The sequence below is a fragment of the Sapajus apella genome, unplaced genomic scaffold (assembly GCF_009761245.1).
Source record: "Sapajus apella isolate SASKATOON/1434 unplaced genomic scaffold, GSC_monkey_1.0 scaffold202, whole genome shotgun sequence".
Classification (NCBI taxonomy): domain Eukaryota; kingdom Metazoa; phylum Chordata; class Mammalia; order Primates; family Cebidae; genus Sapajus; species Sapajus apella.
Window position 1 is genome coordinate 131,696 of NW_022437142.1, and position 27,694 is coordinate 159,389.

A 27,694-nucleotide genomic window follows, 5' to 3' on the forward strand; every position below is an offset into this window, starting at 1 on the left:
AGGCTGGGGAGTGCTCAGACTTACCCTTGAAACCTCTAGGAAGAGGTGGGGGGCACAATGCCGGCACCTGTCAGTTACAGCAGCCTCGCTGAGCCCGGTGGAGTTTGGTTTCTTCAGTGGATCCTGTGCCGGAAGCCATCTGTGCCCTGTGAGGTACCGTGGCTCCACCACACCCAGCCATGGAGTGGAAAGGCAGGCGGGGTCACCCACACCGCAAACTCTCCCCTCCTCACTTCCTCTCTACCTGCTGAGCACAGAAATAAAGGCGACCATGCTGTGACATCTCTGTGATGCCACAGCCGGCATTTAGTGAGCATTTCCCGAGTGCCAAGCACCGTGCTAAGGGCCTATAGCACTCGGGTGCATTCAGCTAGAAGGAGCAGACCGCCCAGAGCCCAATTGCTTTGAATAATAAAGGCTTTTTTTGTTTTTTTAGACGGAGTATGACTGTTTCTCCCAGGCTGGAGTGCAGTGGTGCAATCTCAGCTCACTGCAACCTCAAGTGATTCTCCTGCCTCAGCCTCCTGAGTAGCTGGGATTACAGGTGCACACCACTACACCCGACTAATTTTTTGTATCCTTTTTTTTTTTGAGATGGAGTGTCACTCTGTCGCCAGGCTGGAGTGCAGTGGTGCAATCTCGGCTCACTGCAACCTCCGCCTCCCGGGTTCAAGCAATTCTCCTGCCTCAGCCGCCCAAGCAGCTGGGACTACAGGCGCCTGCCACCACGCCCAGCTAGTTTTTTGTATTTTCAGTAGAAACAGGGTATCACCATGTTGGCCAGGATGGACTCGATGCCCTGACCTCATGATCTGCCCACCTCGACCTCCCATAGTGCTGGGATTACAGGCGTGAGCCACCGCACCTGGCAATTTTTTGTATTTTTGTAGAGATGGGGTTTCACAATGTCTGCCAGGCTGGTCTCGAACTCCTGACCTTGTGATCCACCTGCCTTGGCCTCCCAACGTGCCAGGATTATAGGCGTGAGCCACCATGCCCAGCAAATAAAGGCTTTTAAGATCATCTCTCTGCCGGGCTCAGAAGCTCATGCCTGTAATCACCGCCCTTTGGGAGGCCGAGATAGGAGGACTACCAGTGTCCAGCAGGTGGAGGTTGCAGTGAGCCGAGGTTGTGCCACTGTACTGCAGCCTGGGAGACAGAGTGAGACCCCGTCTCAAAATAATAATAATAATAAAAAGTTAATCTCTCAGAACAAGAAGTCTGGAAGTCAGCAATCTCAGGCTATTCTGCAGCTCAGCAATGCCCCATCCTCCTGCTCGGCCATCCTCCGTGTGAGGGCTTTACATCCTCAAGCTGGAGGCCTCATGGGCACAAAACAGCTGCTGGACCTCCAGCATCATAAGCTCATCACAGGCAGGAAGCAGGGAAAGCAAAGGCTTCCGCCCCTGTATTTTATTCAGGAAGCCCAGCAGACTTCCTCTTATAACTCAATAGCCAGAGGTGGGTCACGTGGCCACCCTTAGCTGCCAGGGAAGCTGGGAAAGCCAGTATCCAGCAGAGAGAAAGGCATCGCTGTGGACGGCTTAGCCCACTCACGATGCATGCACTGGGCCTGGCGCTTTTGCCACCTGGAGCAACTTCAGGCTTCTGTTAGCAAAAGGGCTGTCATCTCTGTTGTCAGGAATCTTCTCGAACTCACAAACCCCACTGAGGTGGGACCTATTATTATTTCCATTTTACAGATGACGAAACCAACACTCGCAGATATTTTGCAGCTTGCCCGAGATCACACAGCTGGTAACTGGCAAGGATCTCATCCCAGATCTGTCCCCGTAGAGAGTGCTCTCAGCTAGCACGTATGCCTAGGTGCCTGCCGCTTACCCACCACCGCAGACTCGGAGCCTCTGGAGGGAAGAGGGGCCTTCCCTCTCTTCATCTTCATCTTTGCTTTTCAGCAGGGACTTGCAATTGACAGAAGACCTGCTGAATTGATTTACACACAAAACCATTTGGTTTTGATGCTCACTGTTCTGTAATGTGCTTTAAAACCAAGAGTTTAAATTTGCCGACACTGCCTTTAAAAATACGCCTCTTTTCTTTTGTATTGTTTTCCACTTACCCATGCTGGGTTCCTGAAGTCCTGGGCATAATTCCAATGTAAATATCACCCGTGATGGAAATTTGGGGAAGGAGAGGAGGGTGAAAGAGCAATTGAGGCCCTGAAGAGTGGCAGTTCCTCATTAACAGTGGAGCCACGGAAAATTCTTTGTTCCCGCCTGTTGGCTTCTCGCCTCCAGGATCTGGGTGGGTATTGCCTCTGGCTAGCTTCCTGCTCAGGTCACAGACAGTCTGATCAGAGCGGGAGTGTCCTGGGGAACAGAGGCCTAACCCCAGCTGCATCCCTAGAAGTGGCTGCAAGAAAAAGGCGGGCATGGAGAATCAGCAGCCCAGCGGGCCCATGTGGCCACTCTGTGTCCATTTTCTTTCTTTTTTGTTTTTTGGAGACAGAGCCTCACTCTGTCACACAGGCTGGAGTGCAGTGGCGCAATCTCGGCTCACTATAACCTCCACCTCCCAGGTCAAGGGTTTCTTCTGCCGCAAACTCCTGAGTAGCTGGGATTACAGGCGCCCACCACCGTGGCCAGCTAACACTTTTTTATTTTTCATAGAGATGGGATTTCACCATGTTGGCCAGGCTGGTCTTGAACTCCTGACCTGCCTTGGCCTCCCAAAGTGCTGGGATTACAGGTGTGAGCCACAGTATCCAGCCCCTGTGTCTACCGTCTTAGGTGGCACTGATAATATGACCCTGTGGAACTGTGACGACTGTGCTGTCCATTTCACAGTGAGAAAACTGAGGTTCAGAGAGGTGAAGTCATTCCCCTAAGGTCACACAGTAGAGCTGAGACCAAAGCCGACAGAACTCTCGGGTGAGGTGCTTAACCTAGCCAAGGGTGACCGGTAGGTACCTCAGGGTCCTTGGAGAGGATGCTGAGGGCATGTTGGGTGCCAAAGAGGCCCCAGGCCCATCCTCAGGACTATATGACTAACTCAGTGCTCAGAAGCAGGGGCTTTGAGTCAGAACTTGCACTGTCTGGGGACCAGGGACAGACACTCCATCCTCTTTCTGGCCAGCACGGAGGCTGTGGGCCACGTGGCCTGCACTGAAACCTCTGCTCTCCCACGCACGGGTCATGTGGCCCTGTTTCTCTGGGTGTGACAGCACCTGCTCTAAAGACTTCAGAGGATGAAGCAATGCACTAGCCCCGTGCCTGCGACAGCCAGGATGCCATCGTGTTGACCACGGCTGCTTTACACCCTCACAGTGGAGAGGGCTGCGGGGGCCCAGGGCAGACTCCCTCCGGCACCCCCCCTTTCCTCCACCCCAGCAGCTGCCTTTGGAAGTGCTGCTTTGGGGTGGGCTGACCCAGGAGGGCCGGGGCTGATTTGGATATGCAAATGAGGGGGTGTGAGTCCGGGGAATTCAAGACAAATGGAAGCCAACTTGCAAATGTGAACATTTTCATGGAGTCTGGTTGTTGGAAGCCAGGGCACAGAGCCCAGCTGAAGCACCCTGCCACCCCGCACCCCCACCGTGTCCAGAGGGCAACCTGAGGCTCAGTGACTCCCAGCACCCAGCCACTCCAGGAGTGACCCCTCACACCTGTTCTACAGGGCCTCTGGGTCCGCTGGGCCCCGAATGGGTGTGCCATAAGTTATGGCTTTAGGGAGGCAGCCCAGAGAGATAGAGGACACGCCAAGGTCACCCACAGGGCCAGCTACAGATCCGAGAGCCCCGCCTGTGCGTCTGCCACAGAGGCTGGCCGCAGCCCAGGCGTCAGGTGGCTGGGACACAGTGCCCAGCCCTGCCATGCTGGGGATCTGGGTGCCTCTGCCAACTTCCCCCACCTCTCTGGGCTCCTGTGCCCCACCTGGGGACCTGGAAAGAACCCAGAGCACTTGTGGCTGACCTGGCAGATGCTGGGCTGAGGCTCTGGGCCACAATGACAGGATATCCCCAGGGAGCTGGGCAGGCTGCCCATGCAGGGAACACCAGGGCGGAGGCCTGGCACTGCCCAACCAGAAGACCCACAAGGGCATGGAGGAGGGGAAGTCAGACGGCTGGGCCCCAGGGTCAACAGCAGTCCAGGGTTGTTATGGTAACCAGGACCACAGGCAGAGGGTGCAGGGAGCACTAGGCACCCACAAACAGAGCCTGAGAGCCAAGGCCAGGCCCCAGTCTCCCACCACTTTATCCCTGTGGCCAGGGACCCTGCAACCTCCAGATGCCGTCTGTCCCACCCCGACTTCACAGCGACCCTGTGTTCAGAGGTGAAGTCTGTTCCCAGACTCCCCCAGCCAGGGTGGCGCCCAGCTTGAGGACTGCCCAGCCACCCTCACCCAGCCCCAGGCCTGGGGGCACCCTCTGGGGTGAACCAGCAGCCCCGTCCCCACCCCTGCACACAGGAGGCAGGGCTGGCCCTCCAGGTTCAGGGCCTGCCCACTTGCCCTCAGCTGCCCCCAAGCCAACATCCTCTTCCCCATACCAGGGAGCAAAGTCCCAGCTCTCAAAATGCCTTTTCCAGTTGTGCCTTAAGGCTTACAGGCTGGGTGGGTGTAACCATTTACAAGGCAAATAGGGGTTTTGTGTCTTACGCCCTAACAACCCGCTTCCAGCTGAGGCCACGGTGGCAGGCTGGTCGGGCTTGACCTGGGACAGCTGGAGCCCTCTCCCTGCCAGGCAGGGCCTCTGGCCTCACTGCCAGGGTGCCGGTAGGTGCAGCACAAGACTAGCGCTGTGTATCTGTGCCTGACACTGTGTCAGGGAAGCAGGAACGCCCAACCCACTGTGTGGCGTCGGCAAATCCCAGCCCCTCTCTCAGACTTCAAACCCTGCGCATGGCCGGGTGCGGTGGCTACGCCTGGGATCCCAGCACTTTGGGAGGCCGAGGAGGGTGGAACACCTGAGGTCAAGAGTTCGAGAGCAGCCTGGCCAACATGGTGAAACCCCGTGTCTACTAAAAATACAAAAGTTAGCCAGGCATGGTGGTGGGCGCCTGTAATTGCAGCACTTTGGGAGGCTGAGGCAGGTGTTATCGCCTGAGGTCAGGAGTTCGAGACCAGCCTGGCCAACACGGTGAAACCCCGTCTCTACTAAAAACACACAAGTTAGCCAGATGTGGTGATCGGCATCTCTAATCCCACCTATTTGGGAGGCTAAGGCAGGAGAATCATTTAAACCTGGGAGGCAGAGGTTGTAGTGAGCGGAGATCGTGCCATTGCACTCCAGCCTGGGTGACAAAGCAAGACCCCATCTCAAAAAACACACAAAACTTGTTCATACAATATGGGTTGTCTGGTGTGTCTCCTGGATGGGGAGGACGGCACCCGCTTATGGAGGTAGATACGCTCATCTGTTCTTTCACTTTCTAGTAACAATATGGGTTGTCTGGTGTGTCTCCTGGATGGGGAGGACGGCACACGCTTATGGAGGTAGATACGCTCATCTGTTCTTTCACTTTCTAGTATTTGCACCTCGCTGCTTTTTCTTGTCTTATTGCATTGGCGAGAAATGCCAGACCAGGTGCCAGGACCTGAGATGCAGAGGTGGGGGCCACCGACGCCACGGCTTCTGCTTCAGGGTGTTCCCCACCTAGAGAGCAGCTTTACAGTGACCTTCATGCACTGGGCTGGCCTTAGAGGCCTCGTGATGACTCCGACGCAGTGCCTGTTCTGGACAGACACACAGTGTGGATGCTGGAGGTGAGAATGAGGAGCACACAAGGGGCTGGCTGCTCAGGAGTCACGCTGGCTCCTGAGAAATCCAGGAGGACTTCTTGGAGAAGGCAGCACTGAAGACTGGCTTTGAAAATGCTGAGGGTTGGGCCGGGCGCGGTGGCTCAAGCCTGTAATCCCAGCAATTTGGGAGGCCGAGGCGGGTGGATCACGAGGTCAAGAGATCGAGACCATCCTGGTCAACATGGTGAAACCCCGTCCCTACTAAAAATACAAAAAAATTATCTGGGCATGGTGGTGCGTGCCTGTAATCCCAGCTACTCAGGAGGTTGAGGCAGGAGAATTGCCTGAACCCAGGAGACGGAGGTTGCGGTGAGCCGAGATCGCGCCATTGCACTCCAGCCTGGGTAACAAGAACGAAAACTCTGTCTCAAAAAAAAAAAAAAAAAGAAAAAAAAGAAAATGCTGAGGGTTTAGACATGTACAGATGAGGACAGGTGACCACAAACATGGAAAAGGTTGGGAGGAGTGTAGAGAAGTCTGGTCAATGGATGGACCCTAAGGTGCTAGGGGTGGATGTGGGAGCAGGGGCGTGAGGTGAGGCCGGCGAGATGGCTTAAAGCCAAGCTGCAGAGTTGATCTGAACTAGGGAGACAGAGGGAGTCACTGAAGGCACCTGAGCAGGAGGGTAGCAGCGTGGCTACCTGGGGGGGCCTGGGAGCAGCAGAGGGAGGAGGCGGGCCCGAAGGAGCGGGCCCACCCTCACATGGCTTGCCCCCTCTTTCTGAGGTCCGGGAGTGTTCTGTCTGCTGCTGGGAGGGAGAGGGCGGCTTCCTCTCCTCAGTCTGGCTGGCGAGATAAGGGGGAGAGGACAGGAAGTTGCCTCAAGGAGCAGAGGAGTGAGCTGCCTGGCCCTGGGGCCCTAGCCCTACTCTGTGCAGGGAGTTCCTGTGGAGGGGGGGGCTAGAGGGCAGGAGGCGGGTCCCCCTGGGCCAAAATGCAATGGTGCAGGTGTCCTGGGCTGGCTGGGGCCCTGGGTGCCTGCTGGGCCCTGCTGACCACGCGTCCCCACTTCCCCGGGCCCCAGGAGGCCAGAGTGTGCTCCACTCCCAGGAAGAGGCTCCAGAATGTTCCCACCTGACTCAGCCATTTGACAAACACCCTGACACCTCTCGGGAGCAGCAAGTCGGGTGAGGTGGCTGCCAGACAGGGGAACAGGGCAGACAGCAGGGGCTGGGGCAGTCAGGACAGACTGCGAGAGGGCCCTACTGACCTCGGGGACTGGGGGGCTTACAGGCTTTTAGGGTGGGTAGGAACTAGCCAGCTGAGAGACGGAGAGGTGTTTCGAGCAGACAGAGGATGGGCAGACCCAGAGCCAGAAACTTCCTACTGTGTGCAGGGGCTGGATGTGGCTCGGTGTGCACTCCCCTACTGTGTGCAGGGGCTGGATGAGGCTCAGTATGCACTCCCCTACTGTGTGCAGGGGCTCGATGTGGCTCAGTGTGCACTCCCCTACTGTGTGCAGGGGCTGGATGTGGCTCAGTGTGCACTCCCCTACTGTGTGCAGGGGCTGGATGTGGCTCGGTGTGCACCCCCCTACTGTGTGCAGGAGCTGGATGTGGCTCAGTGTGGCCCTACTGTGTGCAGGGGCTGGATGTGACTCAGTGTGCACCCCCCTATTGTGTGCAGGGGCTGGATGTGCCTCAGTGTGGCCCCCCTACTGTGTGCAAGGGCTGGATGTGGCTCAGTGTGCCCTCCCCTACTGTGTGCAGGGGCTGGATGTGGCTCAGTGTGGCCCCCCTACTGTGTGCAGGAGCTGGATGTGGCTCAGTGTAGCTCCCATAGTGAGGGCAGGGTAAGGATCTGGAAGGGAAAGCCTTGAGGGCTGGATGGTGGGCTTTGAGGGCGGAGCTGATGAGGTGGGTGGGTGGGAGTCTCAGGGCTCTGGGGACCCATCATAGAGCACAGGGAGAGGCTGGAGGAGCCAGGCGTGAGGTGGCTCCAGGCCAGGGAGTTGGCGCAGCAAGACTGACAGGTGCATCAGAGACTCGCACAGGGGTCCCCAAGCCCAAAACACAACAACGAAAGAACTTGGGGTGGGGGCAAGGTAATGGGAGTGTCGCCCACTCCGAACAGCTGGGAGCCGAGGTGTTCCCCTGCCCCTCCCCTGGGGGGCTGTCAAATAGGGAGCCGGGTGGGGGCGTAAAACAGCAGACCCAATGCTCAGAAGACATCAAGTAAGACCAACAAATGGGTGACTTGCCACTCAGCAGCAGGGCTCTAGAACACCTGGGACACCTGCTCCCCAGGCCCAGATGACCCCGAACAAGAAGAAGGTGAGGTTCCCAAGCCTGCAAGGCTGTTTACATTTTGACTCAAACCAATTTACAATCCAAGGTGGGGCAGCAGCAGGGCAATCCCGCCACTGCTTTCTGTTCTTTCTGGGGGAAGACACTGCCCCCGCCACCTCCGCTGTCAGCATGGATATGTGGGACAGGGGGCTCAGGCCCAGAGGTGGGCAGGCACTACCAAGACCTCACAGCCAGGTCGGCCTCACAGAGTCTGTTCCCTCAGCCTGGAACCTGTTCCCTCCCCTGTGCCTTCAGATTTCAGCAGAAGTATCCCTTCCTCCAGAAAAGCCTCCCAACCTCTCTGACCAGGAGAAATCCGACCTCCTCCGCCTGGCATCTTCTCCAGGCACCACTGGCCACACTGTGATAGGTTGCTGGGTGTGGTTATGTGCTGCTTTCTGAGGTGTGGGCATGGGGAGGACAAGGACCATCTCTCCAGGGTCTGGTGCTGTGCCTGGGGCATGCTAGGTCCTGGAAACATTTGTTACTTATTTTTTTTAGAGATAGGGTCTTGCTCTGTCTGTCACCCAGGGTGGAGTGCAGTGGCACAATCGTGGTTCACAGCCTTGATCTCCTGGACTCGAGCAATCCTCCCGCCTCAGCTCCTGAGTAGCTGGGACCACAGGCTACCATACCTGGCTAATTTTTTCATCTTTTTTTTTTTGTAGAGACAGAGGTCTCCTATGTGGCCCAGGGTGGTCTCAAACTCCTGGGCTCGAGCAATCGTCCCACCTCGGCCTCCCAAAGTGCTGGGATTACAGGTATAAGCTTGCTCTGTCACCTAGGCTGGAGTGTAGTGGTACGATGTAGGCCCACTGCAACCTCCACCTCCCAGGTTCAAACAATTCTCCTACCTCAGCCTCCCAAGTAGCTAGGATTACAGGCACACACCACACATGCCTTTCTAATTTTTTATATTTTTAGTAGAGACGGAGTTTCACCACGCTGGCCAGGCTGGTCTCGAACTCCTGACCTTGTGATCTGCCCATGTCAGCCTCCCAAAGTGCTGGAATTACAGGCATGAGCCACTGTGCCCGGCGAGTTTCCAGATTTTAGGGAAAAGAGCTGGAAGAGAAATCAAGGCCAAGGGAACAGCATGAACAAAGGGGTGAAGCTAGAATGTGCAGGGCTCGAGAATTTGGAAGAGTCTGGACTTTATCCTCCAGTACTAGGGAGCTAAGGAAGGTTCTCAAGGAGAGGAATGAGTTATGAAAGCATCATCTCGGAGAAGCAATCTTCCTATACCAGAAGTAAGTCTGGAGACAGGAATGTTGCTAGCAGTTCTTAAAACAGCAGACCCTGGCCGAGCGCAGAGGCTCACGCCTGTAATCCCAGCACTTTGGGAGGCAGGGGCAGGTGGATTACGAGGTCAGGAGTTCGAGACTAGCCTGACCAACATGGTGAAACCCCATCTCTACTAAAAATACAAAAATTAGCCGGGAGTGGTGGCAGTCACCTGTAATCCCAGCAACTCAGGAGGCTGAGGCAGGAGAATCGCTTGAACCTGGGAGGCAGATGTTGCAGTCAGCGGAGAAGCCAGGAAGCCAGAAAGGTGCAGCTTGAGAGAGAAGATGGGCCTGAGTTCTGGCCGTGATAGAGAGGCAGGAGCAAGGAGAGGAAGCATATGGGACATGCTTCTCTCCCAGTGAAAGCTGCACTGACCTTGCGCTTTGGGACGGACCCTGACAGGAAGGCGGGGGGTTGCTTAGGAGCCTGTGCTCTGGGGTCAGATCAGGTTTGAATCCCAGATGAGCACCCTCAGGGCCTTTCAGGCTCTTATCTGTTAAATGGATAGAAGACTGGCTACATAATTTGCGGAGCCCAGTGCAAAATGAAAATGGGGACACTTCCTTTAAAAAACAGAGGGGCCGGATGCGGTGGCTTACGTCTGCAATCCCAGCACTTTGAGAGGCTGAAGTGGGAGGATCTTGGGAGCCCAGGAGTTGGAGACCAGCCTGGGCAACAAAGTGAGGCCCGCCTCTACAAACTAATTTTAAAAATAATTAGCCAGTGGTGTGAACCTGCAGACCGAGCTACCGGGGAGGCTGAAGCGAGAGGATGGCGTGAGCTCAGCGGTTCGAGGCTGCAGTGGACCGTGACCGCACCACTGCGTTCCCGCTGGCCAACCGAGTGAGACCCCATCTCAAAAAAATGTTTAAAATAAAATTAAAAACAGGGAGAAAAGTGTCATGAAAGGCACTCAAACATAAAACTTTTCCTTTCTTGTACAGTGTCTCTCAACGTGTCATGGTGCTTTGGAAAAATCTACAATTTAATTTTCTTTCTTTTTTCCCTTTTCTTTGAGACAGACTCTCACTCTTGCCAGTGCAGTGACACGACCTCAGCTCACTGCAACCTCCACCTCCCGGGTTCAAGCAATTTTCCTGCCTCAGCCTCCTGAGTAGCTGGGACTATGGGAGCATGCCACCATACCAGGCTAATATTTTATATGTTTGGTAGCGACGGGGTTTCACCATGTTGGCCAGGCTGGTCTCAAACTTCTGACCTCAAATGATCCGTCTGCCTCAGGCTCTCAAAGTGCTGGGATTACAGGCATGAGCCACCACGCCCAGCCTCTAAATTAATTTTCTAAGAAAAGAAGAACTAAAAATTTTAATTATTTGCATGAAATTGTATCATGTATCTTTACTTTGTGCAATGCCAGCTTTAGATGCAAAATGAAGAGCATTTAACTCACACGTGTAATCACTACAATTACCAGGTCTCAGTGCGTAGCTGAGCAGAACAGGAAAACGCTGTACCACACGAAATGTTTCCATTTCGCTTGTGGATATGAATACACTCTACCAACGCCCTCTGCCTTTGCTTTACGGAAGAGTAAAGAGCTAAAAGGAAAAGGCACTATGGGTTGCCTTATCTTTTCCTTTCCTTCTGTGTCATGTTGAACGTGAGTGGTGTTTAATACAAGGAAGTAATGTGAGTAAGAAATGATATGAAAGGGATCCCGGCCCTTCGTGTTTCTCAGGACATGACTGTCTTCTTCTTCTTCTTCTCCTTTCCTTCTCCTTCTCCTCCTTCTTCTTCCTTCTTCTTCTCCTTCTCCTTCTTCTTCTACTTCTTCTTCTTCCTCCTTTTTTTGAGACAGAGTTTCATTTGCTCTTGTTGCCCAGGCTGGAGTGCAATGGCGTGATCTCAGCCCACCACAACCTCCGCCTCCTGGGTTCAAGTGATCTCCTGCCTCAGCCTCCTGAGTAGCTGGGACTACAGGCACGTGCCACCACACCCGGCCAGTGTTTATAGTTTTAGTAGACACGGGGTTTCTCCATGTTGGTCAGGTTGGTCTCGAACTCCTGACTTCATGATCCGCCCGCCTCTGCTTCCCAAAGTCTTGGGATTACAGGTGTGAGCTACTGCGCCTGGCCGACACTACTGTCTTCTTTCTGCATGAAGCAAATTCGGGGTCAAATGGAAAGTAGGCCTTCTCAGCTGTCCGCACCCCCGCTTCCTCAGCGGCAGAAGTACCACATTCCCCCTAGACTTGATTCAAGTCCACTGAACTCCCACGCATCGCGAGTCCACCAGAGTTCCGTGCTCACGGAGCACAGGGAGCAAGCGAGCGAAAGAGACGGCGGACTAGGCGGGCCTCCTGGGCTCACTGCATGCTCCGCTTCCCATCAGGCTTCACTTACAAAGCACAAGTTCAAACAGAACATCACTACTGTATTAAGAATTTCAAGGCTGGGCGCGGTGGCTCACGCCTGTAATCCCAGCCCTTTGGGAGGCTGAGGTGGGTGGATTGCCTGAGCTCAGGAGTTCGAAAGCAGCCTGGGTAACACAGTGAAACCCTGTCGCTACTAAAATACAAAAAAGTAGCTGGGTGTGGCGGCGGGTACCTGCAACCCCCAGTTACTCGGGAGGCTGAGGCAGGAGAATTTCTTGAGTCCGGGAGGCAGAGGTTGCAGAGAGCTGAGATCACACCCCTGCACTCCAGCCTGGGTGACAGAGCAAGACTCTGTCTCAAAAAAAGAAGAATTTCAAGATGGCAGTTGCAGAGTGTTAACCCAAGCGGAGGGAAGGCCGGGTGTGGTGGTGCATTCCCGTGGTCCTGCCCACTCAGGAGGCGGGGCCAAGAGGAGCATTTGAGTCCAGGAGCTGGAATCCAGCCTGGGCAACACCGTGAGACCCATCTCTAAGAAAACAACAAAAATCAAGCAGCGGGTCCTTCTGGCAACGGGTGACCTACGCAGATTGCACGCCCATGAAGCCAGCTCTGAATGGGGGTAAGAAAATACTCCTCCAGGGTTATTGTGAGGATTAATTGGGGGTAATGTGTGAAACAAATAATCACAGATATTCCCTCCACAGCTTGGAGGCTCCTCCCCTGGGGAGGCCTGAGGGAAATCAGGTGCATGTCCCTGGCCCCCACTCCACGGTCCTTTCAGCCACGGCTCTCCCCTGTAATTTCTTCTCCATGCCAGCTTCTATGGGGGGCTTTTGTAGCAGGCAGACCTGGCCCCATCTCTCCATTGCTTAAAAGGCCTTCAGTACAAAACCCGGGACATTACACAGACAATTGAGGTTCTCAGTGTCCTAGCCCTGTCTCTCTAATCTACCCTTCTGGTCTGTGCACTCCTGCTCCTTATGATCCAGCCACTCTAAAGGATTGAATCACCATCCCCAACATATGGCTGAGATTTCTCACCTTCAACTCAGGCTGGTTTTTTCTGCCTGCAACACCGTCTTCTCCATGTGTCTAAATCATTCCAGAAAAGCCAGGCACGAGGGCTCATGCCTGTAATCCCAGCACTTTGGGAGGCCGAGGCAGGCAGATCACCTGGGTCAGGATTTCGAGACCAGTCTGGCAAACATGGTGAAACCCATCTCTACTAAAAATCCAAAAATTAGCTAGGTGTGGTGGCAGGTGCCTGTAATCTCAGCTACTCAGGAGGCTGAGGCAGGATAATCGCTTGAACCTGGGAGGCGGAGGTTGCGGTGAGCCAAGATCATGCCACTGCACTCTAGCCTGGGCGATAGAGCAAAACTCCGTCTCAAAGTAAAAATAAATAAGTCATTCCAGGGAAGATCTCTCTTTCCTCACACCCACCCGGTGCCCTCAGGCAAGGCGGGTAGACAGGCCTCTGCCAGGTAGGTGGTGTGTTCTGCCACCATCTGTCCAGTAAAGGAGGTGGAAAGAGCCATGTCTAGGTGCCAGGCGTGGGTCTCCTGGTTCCTGGCAGCTGGGAGGTGGGAAAGGCAGGCCTGCCCTTTGGACAGCCTGCCTGTGACCACGTCACCCTGGCCACCAGCTGTTTGTCTGTCCAGGCGCAAAAGCAGAGCATAATGAGGAGGGCCCCACGACACTGGGCAGGTAGCAGGCTGTGGGAGCGTGGAGGGGTGCCCAGAGGTTGTGACGGGGCCAGCTGAGCAGGTGGGCATGCTGACAGGTGTGTGAGCTGCCAGGCGAGGGCCCCAGTTGCTGGCAGCTGTTTGTCCTGCCATGGTGGTTTGAGGTAGGGTGGGGTGACCTGGAGAAAGGGAACATCGGCTTAGCTGTCGGAGCAAACACTCAGGCCTCTGGCCCTGCCTTCTAGCAAATACCAACTCACAGCTGAGGGTGTGGTGGAGTGGGAGAGGCTGGGGCTAAGGCCCCCAGGGCTGGCAGAGGAGGAGTCAGACCCCGAGATGCGTGTAGGGCTGAGCCGGGGTTTCCCAGCCGCTCGCAGGCCTAGGGCTTCGCGTGACTGGGAAAGGGGTCTAGCGGGGAGCTTCGAGGCTCTGTCCAGTCACGTCCTGGCTGACACTTTTCCTGGCAACTTAGGGATACAGTTGGGATTGTGTGGACTACAGCAGTGGGGGAGAAAGGGATCGGGTGGAAATACCTGGGAATATCGAACTTGAGATCTAAAATGCCAGGCTGAGCATGGCGCGGTGGCTTACACCTGTAATCCCAGCACTTTGGGAGGCCAGAGCGGGTGGATTGCTTGAGTCCAGGAGTTTGAGACCAGCCTGGGAACATGGTGAAACCGTGTCTCTACCAAAATAATAATGTTAGCTGGGCATAGTGGCTCACGCCGATAATCCCAGCTACTCCAGAGGCTGAGGTGGGAGGATCGCCTGAGTCCGGGAGGCGGAGGTTGCAGTGAGGCCTGATCATGCCACTGTACTCCAGCCTGGGTGACAGAGCCAGACCCTATCTCAAAAAAATAATAATGGGGCTGGGCGTGGTGGCTCACGCCTGTAATCCCAGCACTTTGAGAGGCTGAGGTGGGCGGATCGCTTGAGACAAGCCTTCCCAACGTGGCAAAACCCTTTCTCTTAAAAAAAAATACAAAAATTAGCCAGGCATGATGGCAGGTACCTGTAATCCCAGCTTCTCAGGAGGCTGGGGCAGGAGAATCACTTAGACTGGGGAGGTGGAGGTTGCAGTGAGCCGAGGTGTCAACACTGCACTCCAGCCTGGTGACAGAGCGAGACTCTGTCGAAAAATAGAAAAAAAAAAAAAAAATAATGAAAACAATACATAAAATAACAGGGTGGGAGGAGCCGCGGCCAGAAAAGCAGCATTCCTCTAGCTCCAAAGCAGCAGGGTGGGGCGCAGCTGATACTGGGTATCCACCTGGACCACCCATCAAAAGCCCGAAGAACCTTTCGTCCAGCCAGTCCTCAGGCAGTGTCTTTGCTCAGGGAGGCTCTGAGAGGCGGAGAGGAGGAAGATCCCGGTCCGGTCCGGTCCTGGGAGGAAGGGCACAGAACCTGGGGTGTGCATGATCTGGGTGGGGGTCAGCGGCTCCAGGCAAGGCTGGAAGCTGAGGCTCTCAGGAGTGGGGCGGCCTGTGTTGTAGGGCCGGGGCGCAGCTGCAGCTATCTGGGAAAGCTCCTGGCTGCGGAGCACGAAGGGTTTGGGGTTTGAACAGCCAGCTGTGCGGGCTCAATCCTGACATCTATGACCCGGTGCAGCCCTGGTGGGTGGCAGAGGCTGAGGCTCTAGACGCAGAGCCCAGTTCGCGGAGGAGGCAGGTGGAGGCCGGGGGGAGGCTGTCTGAGTCTCTTAAGCTGGAGGGTGCGGCGATCAGGTTGTTCTCTTGGCTCCTCCTTTTGGCCTGGCGCGTGGTTTCTGCCTTCCTGCGACTTCCTCCTCTGCCCCGAAGCCGCTTCTCCCGGCACTCCCGGAGCGGCTGGAGCCGCGGAGCGCTGGAGTGCGGGCTCCTCCATCCCTCGCCCTCCCTGGGCCGGGGTCAGTCCTCTGGGAGCCCTGGGCAAAGCCCCCCACCACACCCCTCGGGCCCCTCTGGGGAGCCCCACCCCTACTCCCTGGTCACATTTCCTGCTGGGGTGACGGTGTGAGCCTAGGGTAACCAGCCGGGTTTTCTGAACTTTCTTCTGCGCCGGTTCCTTGTTAGAGGTTCTGGGGAAGAACCCCTCCTGGGTGGGCATTGGAAAAGAAGAAAGAAAAGAAACGCCAAATAGGGAAAACACCCAGCACCCTCCTCTAGAGGAGCCCCGCTTCCTCACAGGCTTTTGGGCTCCCTCTGGATCCACTTCGCAGAAGTCTAGCTGGGAAGCGGGACGCCCCGGCCGGGGAGAGCTCAGAGGAGTCGACTCGCAGCCCGCTCCGGCTCTTGGCCAGATCCCACCCCCAGCAGCTCTGCGCACCCGGACCAGGACCCCCCGCCCCGGGCCGCGCGCCCCGCCGGCGGCCTCAGTTTCCCCTCTGCCACACTGGCTGGCGACCCCGGCGGTGCGCCCCGGGGCGCGGCGGGCTGGGAGGGCAGCCGGAAGGGGTGTGATGGGGGCGGGCCCCGCGCCGCCCCGCCCCGGGGAGGGAGCCCCGGGCGCAGCATCCTGGTGCGAGCCGGGGCCGCCGCCACTGCCGTCGGGGAAGGTCCCAGCGCAGACATGGCCTTGCGAGGCGCCCGCCCGCGCCCAAGCCCCCCGCGCTCCGTGCTGTAGCCCCGCGGAGAGGCGGCCTCGACGGTGCGGACGGCGCAGACGGCCGGGCGGGCGGCATGGAGGCAGCGCACCTGCTCCCGGCCGCCGACGTGCTGCGCCACTTCTCGGTGACAGCCGAGGGCGGCCTGAGCCCGGAGCAGGTGACCGAGGCGCGGGAGCGCTACGGCCCCAACGGTGAGCGCGCGGGCCTGGCAGGGGAGTGGGGCCGCGCGCGCCGAAGGCTGTTTCCCACCCCTCCTCGTCCCCGGCGGCGGAGCGGTCCTCTCTGCACCCGGCTCTCGGCCCCCGCGGGCGGGCGGGCAGGAAGCGAGGGCTCCGGAAGCCTCTTCGGATGCTCTCGGGGCACCCGGGGCTGCGCGGCCACCTTCGCGGGCGGGGGCTGGGGGCGGGTTCGGGCTTGGGAGACCCGACGCTCGGTACCCCCTGCGCCTGGCACCTCCCGGACATCCCACCTGCACCCCGGCCCCGTCCACCCTGCAAGCGTTTTCCACCCCATCCTGGATCGTACTCCACCCCCGCGCGGCGCCGCGCCGCCCCCGCCGGCATCCTGCAGGTGCAGCGCTGACCCGGCCGCAGACTCAGGCTCAGCCTCCCAGCTGGCCCCAGGGTCTCCCCCGAGAGCTCCAGAAAACGCCCAAGAAGGTGCCTTTCCTCAGCAGCCGTGGGGCCCCCACCCCCCCACCCCCACCCCCACCCCCACCCCCACCCGCACCCCAGGTCTTCCTCTTTCTGCACCCGAAGCGGATGTGGCTGGCGGAGTCGGTGGGGGCTTTGAACTGCTGAGGCGGGAGTCCCACCTTCCTGAGGTGGCGGAATCAAGGCCTCGGGGAGCTGCCAGGGATGCCTTTCCCATCTCTGAGCAGGGAGGGAGCCTTCAGGCCCTTGCTGTTCGGGTGGAGGGGTATCATTTCTTCCTCACCTCCTTCAAAAGAGAGTGGGGATCTTTTCTGCCAAAAGGCACATTGAGTGCCACTGGGTACTGTCCTGGTGTGGCCTGGCACCTTGGAGGTCCCATGAGGATAGAAGATAGAGATGGCCTCCCCACGTCCCTTCAGGCAGGACCTGCCACCCCCTTGCTCGTGCCCTCAGCACGGGGCAGAGCGTGAGGAGTCCCGGGAGAAACGTCCCCACCATCTCTGGGGTGCAGCCGGGGTCTGCATCCTTTGGGGACTTGGATTCTTGCCCTTTTGGGATTCCCAGCCAGCCAGAGGGGAAGGTATTCCAGCTCTGGGATCCTACGACTTAGGCTAGCTCTGAAATTAGGAAGAGCTGTCAGAAAAGGACTTTTGGGTTTTGTATTGGTTTATGAAACCCACCTCTTATATAAATATTATCTTTCTGGAGCAGAAATCCTTTTTCAAAAAAATTAGTTGCTATATTTAGTTGAGCTGTGGGAGGAACTGTGGAGATAAATATTATTTAATATCCCCCATTAGTGACTTGGCAGGGAGGCTGTGCTTTGCTGCAGGGGAGCCGGGCAGCCTGGTCTTCCTCTGACCCTGGGGTGGGCTGGGGTGGGCTGAGGCAGGCAGATCCGGGGTCCTCCTGCCTCTTCTGTGCTGCTGTAGCCTCCGCTTCGGAATCCTGATTCCCAGCCCTTGACCTGCCCATGGGATTGCATAAATTCTGCTCCTGTGGGACTCCAGGCAAGGTCTGTCTCCATGCGGATGTCATGTCTTCACTGGTCCAGCAGAGGAGAAACTGACTGGGAGGGAGGAGCCCCAGCCTTCCCCACCGGTTATTTGGTTAGCTGAGACCTTGGGGTGCCCTGGCCGCGGCGGGTCTGTGTGGGGTGATGGGTAAGGCTGTGGGCTTGATGTGGTGTGCCGGCCCTCAGAGGGTGGATGTGTGTTGGGTGTGATAGGGAAAGTTGGGGAGGGGTATTGCTGGGCTCCCCAGGGTCCTCTGAGCCTTGGTAGTAGTGATAACAAAAGGTAATGTTCACTGAGCACTTACTATGTGCCAGACACTATTCTCAGCATTTGTCATCTATTATCTCATTTCTTGCCCCAAAACAACTTCATAAGGGAAGGACTGTTGTCATCCCCATTTTATACAGGAGGAAACGGAGGCATCTACACGTTAAACCACTTGCCCGAGGTCACACAGTTAGGTGGTGGAGCTAGCGCTGGGTACCTGGGCCTCTCCAGGCCTGTTTCCCCATCTGTACAAGAGCGTCACAAGTTCTGCAGGCTCCGGAATCCCGGTGTCGGCACCTGTCTGGAAGTTTGGGTCAGCTGGCAGCAGCTATTTCAGCTTTGCCTCCAGGCTCCTGGGGTCCCCAGAGGCAGTTTGCTCAGATCACTAGTCGTGGTTGGGGGACTTTCAGGGCTCCAGAAGTCATGAGGTGAGCAGAGGGGAGCCAGCTGTTCCTTCCTGCCTCACACTTGCCGCTTGCCGTGGCTTGAGGAGGAGGCGCAGATGTCCTAGCACAGCTGCTGGGGTGAGGCTGAAGAGGCTTTGAAGCCTGGCCCTGCCCCTTCATAGATGTGCAATGCTGGCCCAGCCTCTTTGCCTGTCTGTGCCTCGGTTTCCTCACCGTAAGTGAGCCTACCATAGAACCCATCTCCCAGCGTTGTTTGTGAGGCTTTAGTGAGATCACAGACATCAAGTCATCCTTGCCCATCGCAGAAGAGGCTGGGGCGGGTTCTTGGCCACAAGCTGGGTGGCAGGGTGGGCAGGGCCTGTGGGTAGAAGGGACACCCCAGAGACCTGTGTTCTCCCCACCCCGGGAGTCTGTGCATCTGCAGGCTCGGTAGTGCTGGAAACCACAAGGAAGTCATTTGCCTAAGTCCTGAAGTTTGCAAATCTGTGGGGGGAGGGAGGAAGGGCCGCAGGGACTGTTGATCCCACCCCCACCCCCCGCTCTCCCACCCTCCTCCCTCCCTGCAGACAGACACTTCAGAGCTGGGGAGCCTCAGCAGTGCGGTCTGTGAGCATGCTAGCCTGGACCCCCTCCACTTACACACAAAACACCACCTCTCCCAACCCCCAGCAAGGAGGGGGCGGGGAGGCTCCTGGCCCCAGCACCTTCTGTGAGCCCACTTTGCAGGTGACAGAGGTACCCAGAGTGCAGCTTCCTTGAGGGGCTTTTATATCTTATTTATTTATTTTTATTCTTTTTTTTTTTTTTTTTTTTGAGACAGTCTCGCTCTCTTGCCCAGGCTGGAGTGCAGTGGTGTGATCACGGCTCACTACAACCTCCACCTCCCAAGTTCAAGTGATTCTCTTCCCTCAGCCTCCTGAGTAGCTGGGATTACAGGCACCCAGCACTATGCCCAGCTAATTTTTTGTATTTTTAATAGAGATGGGGTTTCACCATGTTGGCCAGGATGGTCTCGATCTCCTGACCTCGTGAGCCACCTGCCTTGGGCTCCCAAAGTGCTGGGATTACTGGTATGAGCCACCGCGCCTGGCCCTTTTTAATTTTTTTGAATAAAAATGTGCACAGTGCATCATTCAAGGGGTACAAAAGGTCCACAGAAAGCCTCCGACCCTGTCCCCAGCCACCCATTTCCCATCCTCCCAGTTTCTTGTGTGTGCTTCCCAAGACCATCCGTGCAGACACACATCTGGAGCCCAGATCTGTGATCTTTTCCCACACAGAAGCGGGAGGAGGCTGAGCGCCCTTTGCCCCTGCTTTGACCTTGACAGTCATTCTTGGAGCGGGTGTCAGGAGGAGCCTGGGCGGGCTTCCTCGTGGCTGTGGGGACTTCGCATGTGGCTTTTCCCTGACTTCTGGTGGAGCTTGTGTTGTCGGCAGCCTCTGCTGTGACACGCAACGTTGTTGCCACATCATGTCACGCACTTGCCAATATCACCAAAGGCTGCATTCCTGGGGGCGGAGCTGTGGGGTGCAAGTGGGTGTATGTTTTCTGCATCGTCGTCGGCTGTCACTAAATTGTTCTCTGCGGTCGTGCTGACTGACCGGCTCACTCTCCACCGCTTCGTCTTGCAGGGTGGGATCAGGCGGTTTGATCTGTGCCTACAGAAGTGTCCCCTCGTAGGTTTGCTTTGCATCTTTCTGTTTAAAGTCACATCTTATCATATGCTAAGGAGCCACCAAACGGGCTGCACAGTACCTAAAGGCGACGTGGGAGTCGGGCAGATCCCAGGAGGTCTCCCGGGGTGGTCTTTGTTCAAGGGACAGGCAGGCCAGGTGGAACCTGCCTTTCTGGGCCACATGCTGCCCGTCTGTGGTGCGCGCCTTGGTCCCAGAGCTGCCAGGTGGGGTAGGTGGTCTGGATTTAGACTCCTTCCAGCAGCCTCTTGGCTGTGGCCTTATTTGTTGCCCTCAAATAAGTTCCAGGCCCTAGTTGGCACTGAAACTCGGGCAGCCCCTATGCGCAGCCCACGGAAACCAGGCCAAGAGGAATGGAGGGTGTCAGGAGGAGGGGCTGATGGGAGCGGCCCTGCTTGTCCCTCCTTGGACTTGCTGCTACTGAGGATAGCAGGGACGGGACCCTGAGGTCCCCTAAAGTCACTGCAGGATCTGAGAGGGTGTGTTTTGCCTGCAGCCCTTTGGAAGCTCCAGGTCTTTCACACTTCACCCTAGTTTTCACTCCCACTGGCCCCTGCTGGGCAGCCGAAGACCCCCAGGAGCAGCATCAGGCCTGCCCAGCCGGTCCCCCTCACCCTCTGGCACCCTAAGGCAGGGCCTGGTTTTTCCCACAGCATAATCGAGCATTAGCAAACCCTTCATCTGCAGCTCCGGATGAGCCAGGTACGCCGCAGGCCCCTCTGCAGAGGGAGCGCTACTTCCCAAGGCCCCGCGGCAGCCCCCGCACCACTGGGTCAGGCGTCCACTCTGGGTGGACCCGGGAGACACAGGCAGGGCCAGGTGGGCTGGGCGGGCCCTGCCCAGCCAGGGCCTGTCCCTGACTCTGCAAGTGACGATTTAATTGCTCTGCAAATTTACCTTTGAGGAAGACCTGGGTGAGTGCTAGCCTCTCCCAGCTGGAACTGACATTTAGAAGCTGAAATACCAGTTTTCAGTGTTTTGAGAAGGAAGGAGTGGGGGTATGAGGGAGCAGGTGGTATGTGGGGCCTGGGGGCAGGTCAGGGCCATCTCTTACACGCTTCTCCCTGGCTCTGGGCTGTGGGCTCAGCACCGAGGCCTGCACCGGGAAGCAACCGAATAAACAATTACTGTGAGGACTCAGCATCCACGCAGGGGTGACTCAGCCCTGCCCCGCCCTGGCAGCGCTCCAGTGTGGAGGGGGACCCCAGCACTGACGGCCGGTCAGAGAAGGGCACTGCGACGAAGCAGGGGAGGGGCTTTTCAGAGAAGCCTTCCTGGAAAGGAGTTGAGGTGACGAGATGGGACGGTGTGTGGACAGAAGGAACGGCACAAGCCAAATATCGGAGGAGGAAGGCCGGCCGTAGTGCCTAGCCCTTTGGGATCCCAGAACTTTGGGAGGCTGAGACGGGCGGCTCACTTGAAGTCAGGAGTTTGAGACCAGCCTGACCAACATGGTAAAACGCTGTCTCTACTAAAAATAAAGATAAAAAATTAGCCAGGCAAGGTGGCAGCTGCTTGTAATCCCAGGTACTTGGGAGGCTGAGGCAGGAGAATCGCTTAAACCCAGAGGCTGAGGTTGCGGTGAGCCGAGATTGCACCACTGCACTCCAGCCTGGGTGACAGAGTGAGACTCTGTCTAAAAAAAAAATACATATATATATGTGTGTGTGTGTGTGTGTGTATAAAATATATATACATATATACATATATTTTATATGTATATATTGTTATATACATACATGACATTTATATTGTATTATATACATATATACACACACACATATATAAGGAGGGGAAGCTTTGTAAAACAGGGTTATCAACACATCATGCTGGACCCCATAAATATATGCAATTATGATTTGTCAATTATAAATAAACTAAGCAAGAGGGGTGGCAGCCCTGAGGCTTAGCGTCCAGAGGGACAGATGTACGCTGGGGTACACGCGTGATCCTAGAAGGGCAGGTGCGGGAGGTCCAGGAAAGCCCTGAACGCTGAGCTGAGGTGGTGTTTATTCTGTAGACCAAGGACAGCCCAGAAGCTCTATGAGCAGGACCGAGGCAGGGCCAGGCATTTGTCACATACATTTACCGAGCAGCTGCGTGCACCAGGAGCCGCTCTGGGTGCTGGAGACACTGCGCTTAGCCAAGTCCGCTTTCCTAGAGCTTATGTTCCAGCAAGTGGTGATGACTGCAGCTTGTGAGCTGTGAGCTGTGCCTTCTACCCGCTCTGTGCGTGCCATTCAATCCTCCGGCATCCTTGAGAGGCACTTGTCAGTATCACTCTCTTTTTGCAGACGGAGAAACGGGATTAGGTAACTTGCCTGTGGCCATGGAAGTACCGTAAGATAGAGCAGGATTCGGACTTGAGCCCTCTGGTCGAGATTCCTTGCTCTAAGCCACAGAGCTTCTTGGATCACCTGCCTTTTGTCCCTAGGACCGCAGGCTGACTGCCAGGCCTGCATGTTGGGCCTCCTTGACACAGGCCCTCTCAGTCCAGCCACGTGAGCCAGTGCAGGGGTCACCGTGGCAGAGGCTCAGATAAGAAGAGTGGCCGGCCCCACTGTGGCTCTCGGGGGGTGTGGCACCTCCTGGTCCTGCCTCTGCTCCCTGCAGCCCAGCGGATGGCGCTGAGAGTGGACAGAGCCAGGGCACTCTCCCGTGGAACAGATGGGACATCTGGTGCTGCCGGAGGCCCAAGGCCACCATTTCAAGGGGAACTGTGTCAGCCCCCAACATGCAGCCTTCGGGGAGAACAAGGAAGGAGCCAGCATCTTCCAGGAACGCCTGCGGCGGGGCTCTCCCAGCCCTGGGCTCCCTCCATCACCCTGGGACTCATTCATGCGAGGGGAGACTAGGGTCCTTTGGGGGTGCATTTGAAGCAGACCAGGCCTGGGCAGGCAGAGCCCAGTGAGCCCTTCAGACACCATCAGGGAGGCCAGCAGGGCCTTTCAGACTGGAGGATTTGGGCTGTGGCTCTGGGGTCTCTACAGAGGGGCATGCCCATTGATGGGATGAGGGCACCCAGCCCAATAATCAGGACATGGGACACCAAGGGTGTTCAGATGACCTTGGGTGGGCGGTAAAGAGAGTGGAGGAGCGAAGGCCGGACCGCCTGAGAGTCGGCGCAGCAGGCCCACAGCAGGGGGTCGAGAACCAGGCGGCCTGCGCCCAAAACCCTTCTCTGCCTCCCCGCCGCTGTGTGACCCTGAAAGAGTCACTCAACCTCTCTGTTGTGTGCTCTGTAAAATGGGCATGACAATGGCATCCTCCTTCCCAGCTTGTTTGAGGATCATGAGAATAAGGCACGCAAGGAGTTAGCAGGGTGTCTGACACGCCGCCAGCCGCTGCTGTTACCTCTGCTAAGTACCTCACGTGCACGGTCCCCGGTGTCTTCCCATTGGGTGTCTGGAGATGATGTGGGAAGGGGCCTGGTACATTGCTTGGCAGGTGCTCGGTAAATGTGGCTCTTAGTAGGGATGATGGTGCTGGTCGCCACAGCAGCCCTTCAAGGTGGCTGTGGGTACCCCGCTGCCCAAACGAGGCTCAAGGCCTCACCAGGAGCAGGCTGTGTGGGCAGGACTCAGGGGCAGGTCGGGGCTCCCCCGGTGAGAGCAGAGCCTTGCGGTGAGCCAGGCTTGGGTGGAGGGAAGCTATCTGTCAGGTTCAGCTACGTTACTGCAGCAATCGCCTGCGAATCTCAGAGGCTTGAATGACCAGAGGCTCATTTCTCACTCCTGCTGAGTGCTGGCGGCAGGCTGGGCATCGGGGGCTCTGTGCCTTCCTCACCATCTCACAGGCTGCTGTCGGAGAGTGTCAGAAGAGCTCCAGCCACTTGGTTCTTTAAATTTAAATTTAAATGCACGAAAATCCGAGTCAAATTAGAAATTAGTCACAGTGCAGGGGCTCACCAGCTGCATGTGGCTAGTGGTCCTGGCCAGCACAGAGAAAGGACACTTCTGCCATCACAGAACATTCTACTGGACTGACCTCCTAGAAGTGCCCACCAAAAGTCAGTGTTCCATCCTGGCATGAGTACCCACCCACTTCTCAAACCCACCCGGGGGCCATGAAGTGCCTTCCCACTATGTGCGTGCGAGGTAGGGAGGAACAGAAATATTTGGGGAACAGCATGATGAGCACCCAAGAGTGGGTCCTGGGTCAGGGTGGGTCAGAGAGCAGGAGGGGAGGTCATCCCCATGGAGAGGGAGAGAAAGGCAAACTGCGCCGGGTACGGCAGCTCACGCCTGTAATCCCAGCACTTTGGGAGGCTGACGTGGGCGGATCACCTGAAGTCAGGAGTTCGAGACCAGCCAGGCCAACGTGACAAAACCCCGTCTCTACTGAAAATACAAAAATTAGCTGTGCATGGTGGTGGGTGCCTGTAATCCCAGCTACTCGGGGGACTGAGGCACGAAAATCGCTTGAACCTGGGAGACGGAGGCTGTAGTGAGCCAAGATTGCGCCTCTACACTTCAGCCTGGACAACAGAGTGAGACTCCATCTCAAAAAAAATAATAAAATAAAAAAAAAGAGAGAGAACGGAGAACTTGAGAGATCAGCAAGGCAGGCAGGCGGCATCGTGGGGGCCTTTGTGGGGAAGCACAGGGAATGGAGCTGGCACGGGGACCCGACGGCACACTTCCCCACCGCAGGCCTCGCCCTTTCCCAGAATAAGTAAAGGTGGGGGTTCCAGGAGTCTCCCCGGTCGGGCACGGCACAGGCCCACGCATGTGCACCATGAGGTTAGCGCCGTCCTGATTCGAGGCTGGGGCATGGCTGAGGCGACCTCTAACGCACCCTGCTCCGTTGAAGAATTGGCCCAAAAACCAGGCCTGGCTCTCCCCCCGCCTTTCCTGTTCGCCTCAGCTAAATAGATCAGAAGGAAAAAAGTCTGTTTGATTTTAATCTTGACGCAGGACACTGGAGATTACATTTTCCACGGAAAATGTCAGCCATTGCCTAAAATAGGACTTTGGAGAAAATTCTAGAAAGTGTATTTTTAGGCTCTGTATTTCCCTCCTGGATTCCTGCAGCCCAATGGGCTGCTTGATGCTCCCCAGGGTTCCGCTGCCAGGTGCAGACCCCAAAGCTTCAAACAGGTGGTCCGGGGAGAGGGCTCCCTAGGAAAGAATGCCTGCAGGCAGAGACAGGTGGACAAAGGCGAGGACCTGTTTCCAGCAGCAGGAAGGACAAGGTGGAAGACGGCCAGCCGGGGGCGGGGCCTTGCACTCCACGGGGCTAGAAAGCTTTGGGGAGATGCCACAGATGTCTGGAGACTGTCCCTAGCGTGGCAGGGGACAGAAGGAGGCAGGGCTCAGTTAGCAGCCTGGAAAGTGGAAGCCTCCCCAAGCCACCCTCCAGGGCCCCGCTCCCGCCCCTCTTAGCCCCCCATGGACCCACTCTCCAGCCGTGTGGCCTTGCCCAGGCCGTACCTGCACTCCGTGAAGCAGGACTAGAACTCCCCGCCGCCTGCCCTGCAGGCTGTCGAAATGATTCAAAGACTTCCAGGGAAGCCCAGGCAGCCAGCTCTGCCTGATACAAAAACTGCTTCAGGAAATGTTGGAGATAAAAACCAGCGCCTAGGCTGGGCTCGGTGGCTCATGCCGGTAATCCCAATACTTTGGGAGGCCGATACCGGCAGATCACGAGGTCGGGAGATCGAGATCAGCCTGGCCAACATAGTGAAACCCCATCTCTACTAAAAATTTTTTAAAAATTAGCCAGGTGTGGTGGTGCGCACCTGTAATCCCAGCTACTGGGGAGGCTGAGGCAGGAGAATCGCTTGAACCCAGGAGGTGGAGGTTGCAGTGAGCCGAGATGGCGCCACCGCACTCCAGCCTGGGCAAAGAGTGAGACTCCGTCTCAAAACAAAAAAGCAGCTACAGTGGGGCTGGTGCTGTTGGAGTCTGGAAACAGCGTTCTTCACTGTGCTGGGTGGGACTGGGACTGGGCATGGTGGCTGGGCGTCTTCGCCGAGCTACCCGGAGTGCAGGGCCAGGGCAGGGGACCACACCATGGGAGGGATCCTCACTGCAGGGTGCTGGCTGCTGGGGTCCTGTCCAGGGGAAGGCCCCCTGTGCGGTGGGGTTCAGCAGGCTGGTGCAGCTGCAGACCTCGTCCAGCTGGTCCTAGGGGAGCCGGGATGCCAGAGGCCAGCTGAGCGGAAGGAGCCTGAGCCGCTGTTCTCCTTCAAGGGAGGGGCTGCCTTGCTGTGGGGGTGGGAATTGTTGAACAGAACCATGCAGCCTCCTGGGGAAGAACAGCCCACTCTCCGTGTTACCTGGGCCGGGGGGGGGGAGGAGTTCCTCTTTTCTAGACCTCAGTTTCCCCTATATGAATGGGGCAGGGAGGGGCTGGAAGGACCCTCTTGGCTCTGATCCCACCTTAAGACGAGCCAAGACTCCCTTGGCTCCTCTTCCTTAATCTGAGTGGGGTGGGTGTGGGGGGGTGGAGGCATTTGGGATCAAACCATCCATTCTGTGACCTCAGAGAGGCCTGAGGACACATCCAGACTGCGGTGGGGACCTGGGTGGGTGCCGCGGGTAGATGCTGCCAGGCTCCCCTGAGACCCCCGCTGACCCTCCTCTCTTGTCTCCTCATGGCACCGTGGCTGCCTGGATCCTGCAGAGCTCCCGACGGAGGAAGGTGAGGCTGGCACGGGGAGGCTGGCACCGGGAGGCTGGCACCGGGGTGGGCCACCAGGCCACGGGACAGCTTTCCTGTGTGGTTCACTGTCAGATCGTGACTCCCTCTCCCAGTGAGGGAGGCCTTGCTGAGTGCCCCAGGATCACCCACCTGCACCTCTCAGCGACCTGGGTTCTCTGTCTTCCGAGTGCAGGAGAGAACGGGCCGGGAGGTCTCCGAGGCCATCCCAGCTCTGAGTGGGAAGGGTCAGTGGTGGGGGCCCAGCCTCACACGTGCTCCCTGTTCCCAGGGAAGTCCCTGTGGGAGCTGGTGCTGGAACAATTTCAGGACCTCCTGGTGCGCATCCTGCTGCTGGCCGCCCTGGTCTCCTTTGTAAGTACGGCCCTGCCTGCCATCCCGTGGTCGGGGGTAGCCTGGAGGGAGAGCCAGGCTGGGCAGCGCTCAGAGACCCAGGAGCCTAGCCGTGTCCTTCACACTGTGGGGGTCCCCGGCTGGCTCCCCGGCCTTGCCTGGCCCTGCCCTGCTCCGACTTCAGCCTCCCTTGCCTAAACCTCACGGCCCCTACACTGGGCTCCCGGCTCCCACCTGACCCCTCGATCCATCTTACCCTCTGGCTCTCAGCCAGCTCCGCAGCTCACATCTGCCCCTGCTATGCCCTGCTGAGGACTAGACCTGCTCTACCTCAGCACTACTGATATTTTAGACCAGATAATTCTTGTTGGGGTGGGTAAGGGGGCTTTCCACTGTGGGATGTTTAGTGGCATCCCTGGACTCTACTCACCAGATGCCAGCAGCACCTCTCAAGTGTGACCACAAAAATGTCTTGTTTTTTGGAGACAGAGTCTTGTTCTGTCACCCAGGCTGGAGGGCAGTGGCACAATCTCGGCTCACTGCAAGCTCCACCTCCCAGGTTCATGCAATCCTCCTGCCTCAGCCTCCCAAGTAGCTGGGATTACAGGTGCCCGCCACGACACCCAGCTAAATTTTTTGTATTTCAGTGGAGACGGGGTTTCACTGTGTTGCCCAGGCTGGTCTCGAACTCCTGAGCTCAGGCAATCTGCCCAGCCTC

The 27,694-nt window shown here is 57.0% G+C and overlaps 1 protein-coding gene across 6 annotated transcripts in view; it reads left to right on the forward strand.

The window, feature by feature from the left end:
* The first annotated feature begins 15,847 nt into the window (after positions 1-15,847).
* ATP2A3 (ATPase sarcoplasmic/endoplasmic reticulum Ca2+ transporting 3) overlaps positions 15,848-27,694 on the forward strand; it is a 39,200-nt gene continuing 27,353 nt past the window's right edge. For 4 of the 6 annotated variants that reach the window (XM_032270036.1, XM_032270037.1, XM_032270034.1 and 1 more), the window contains exons 1-3: positions 15,848-16,133; positions 26,608-26,625; positions 26,915-26,997. In XM_032270036.1, the coding sequence (XP_032125927.1) occupies positions 16,016-16,133; positions 26,608-26,625; positions 26,915-26,997 (219 nt within the window). In that variant the 5' untranslated portion in view covers positions 15,848-16,015. The remainder of the gene's footprint in view (positions 16,134-26,607; positions 26,626-26,914; positions 26,998-27,694) is intronic. The other 2 variants (XM_032270039.1, XM_032270040.1) reach the window with 1 other exon arrangement.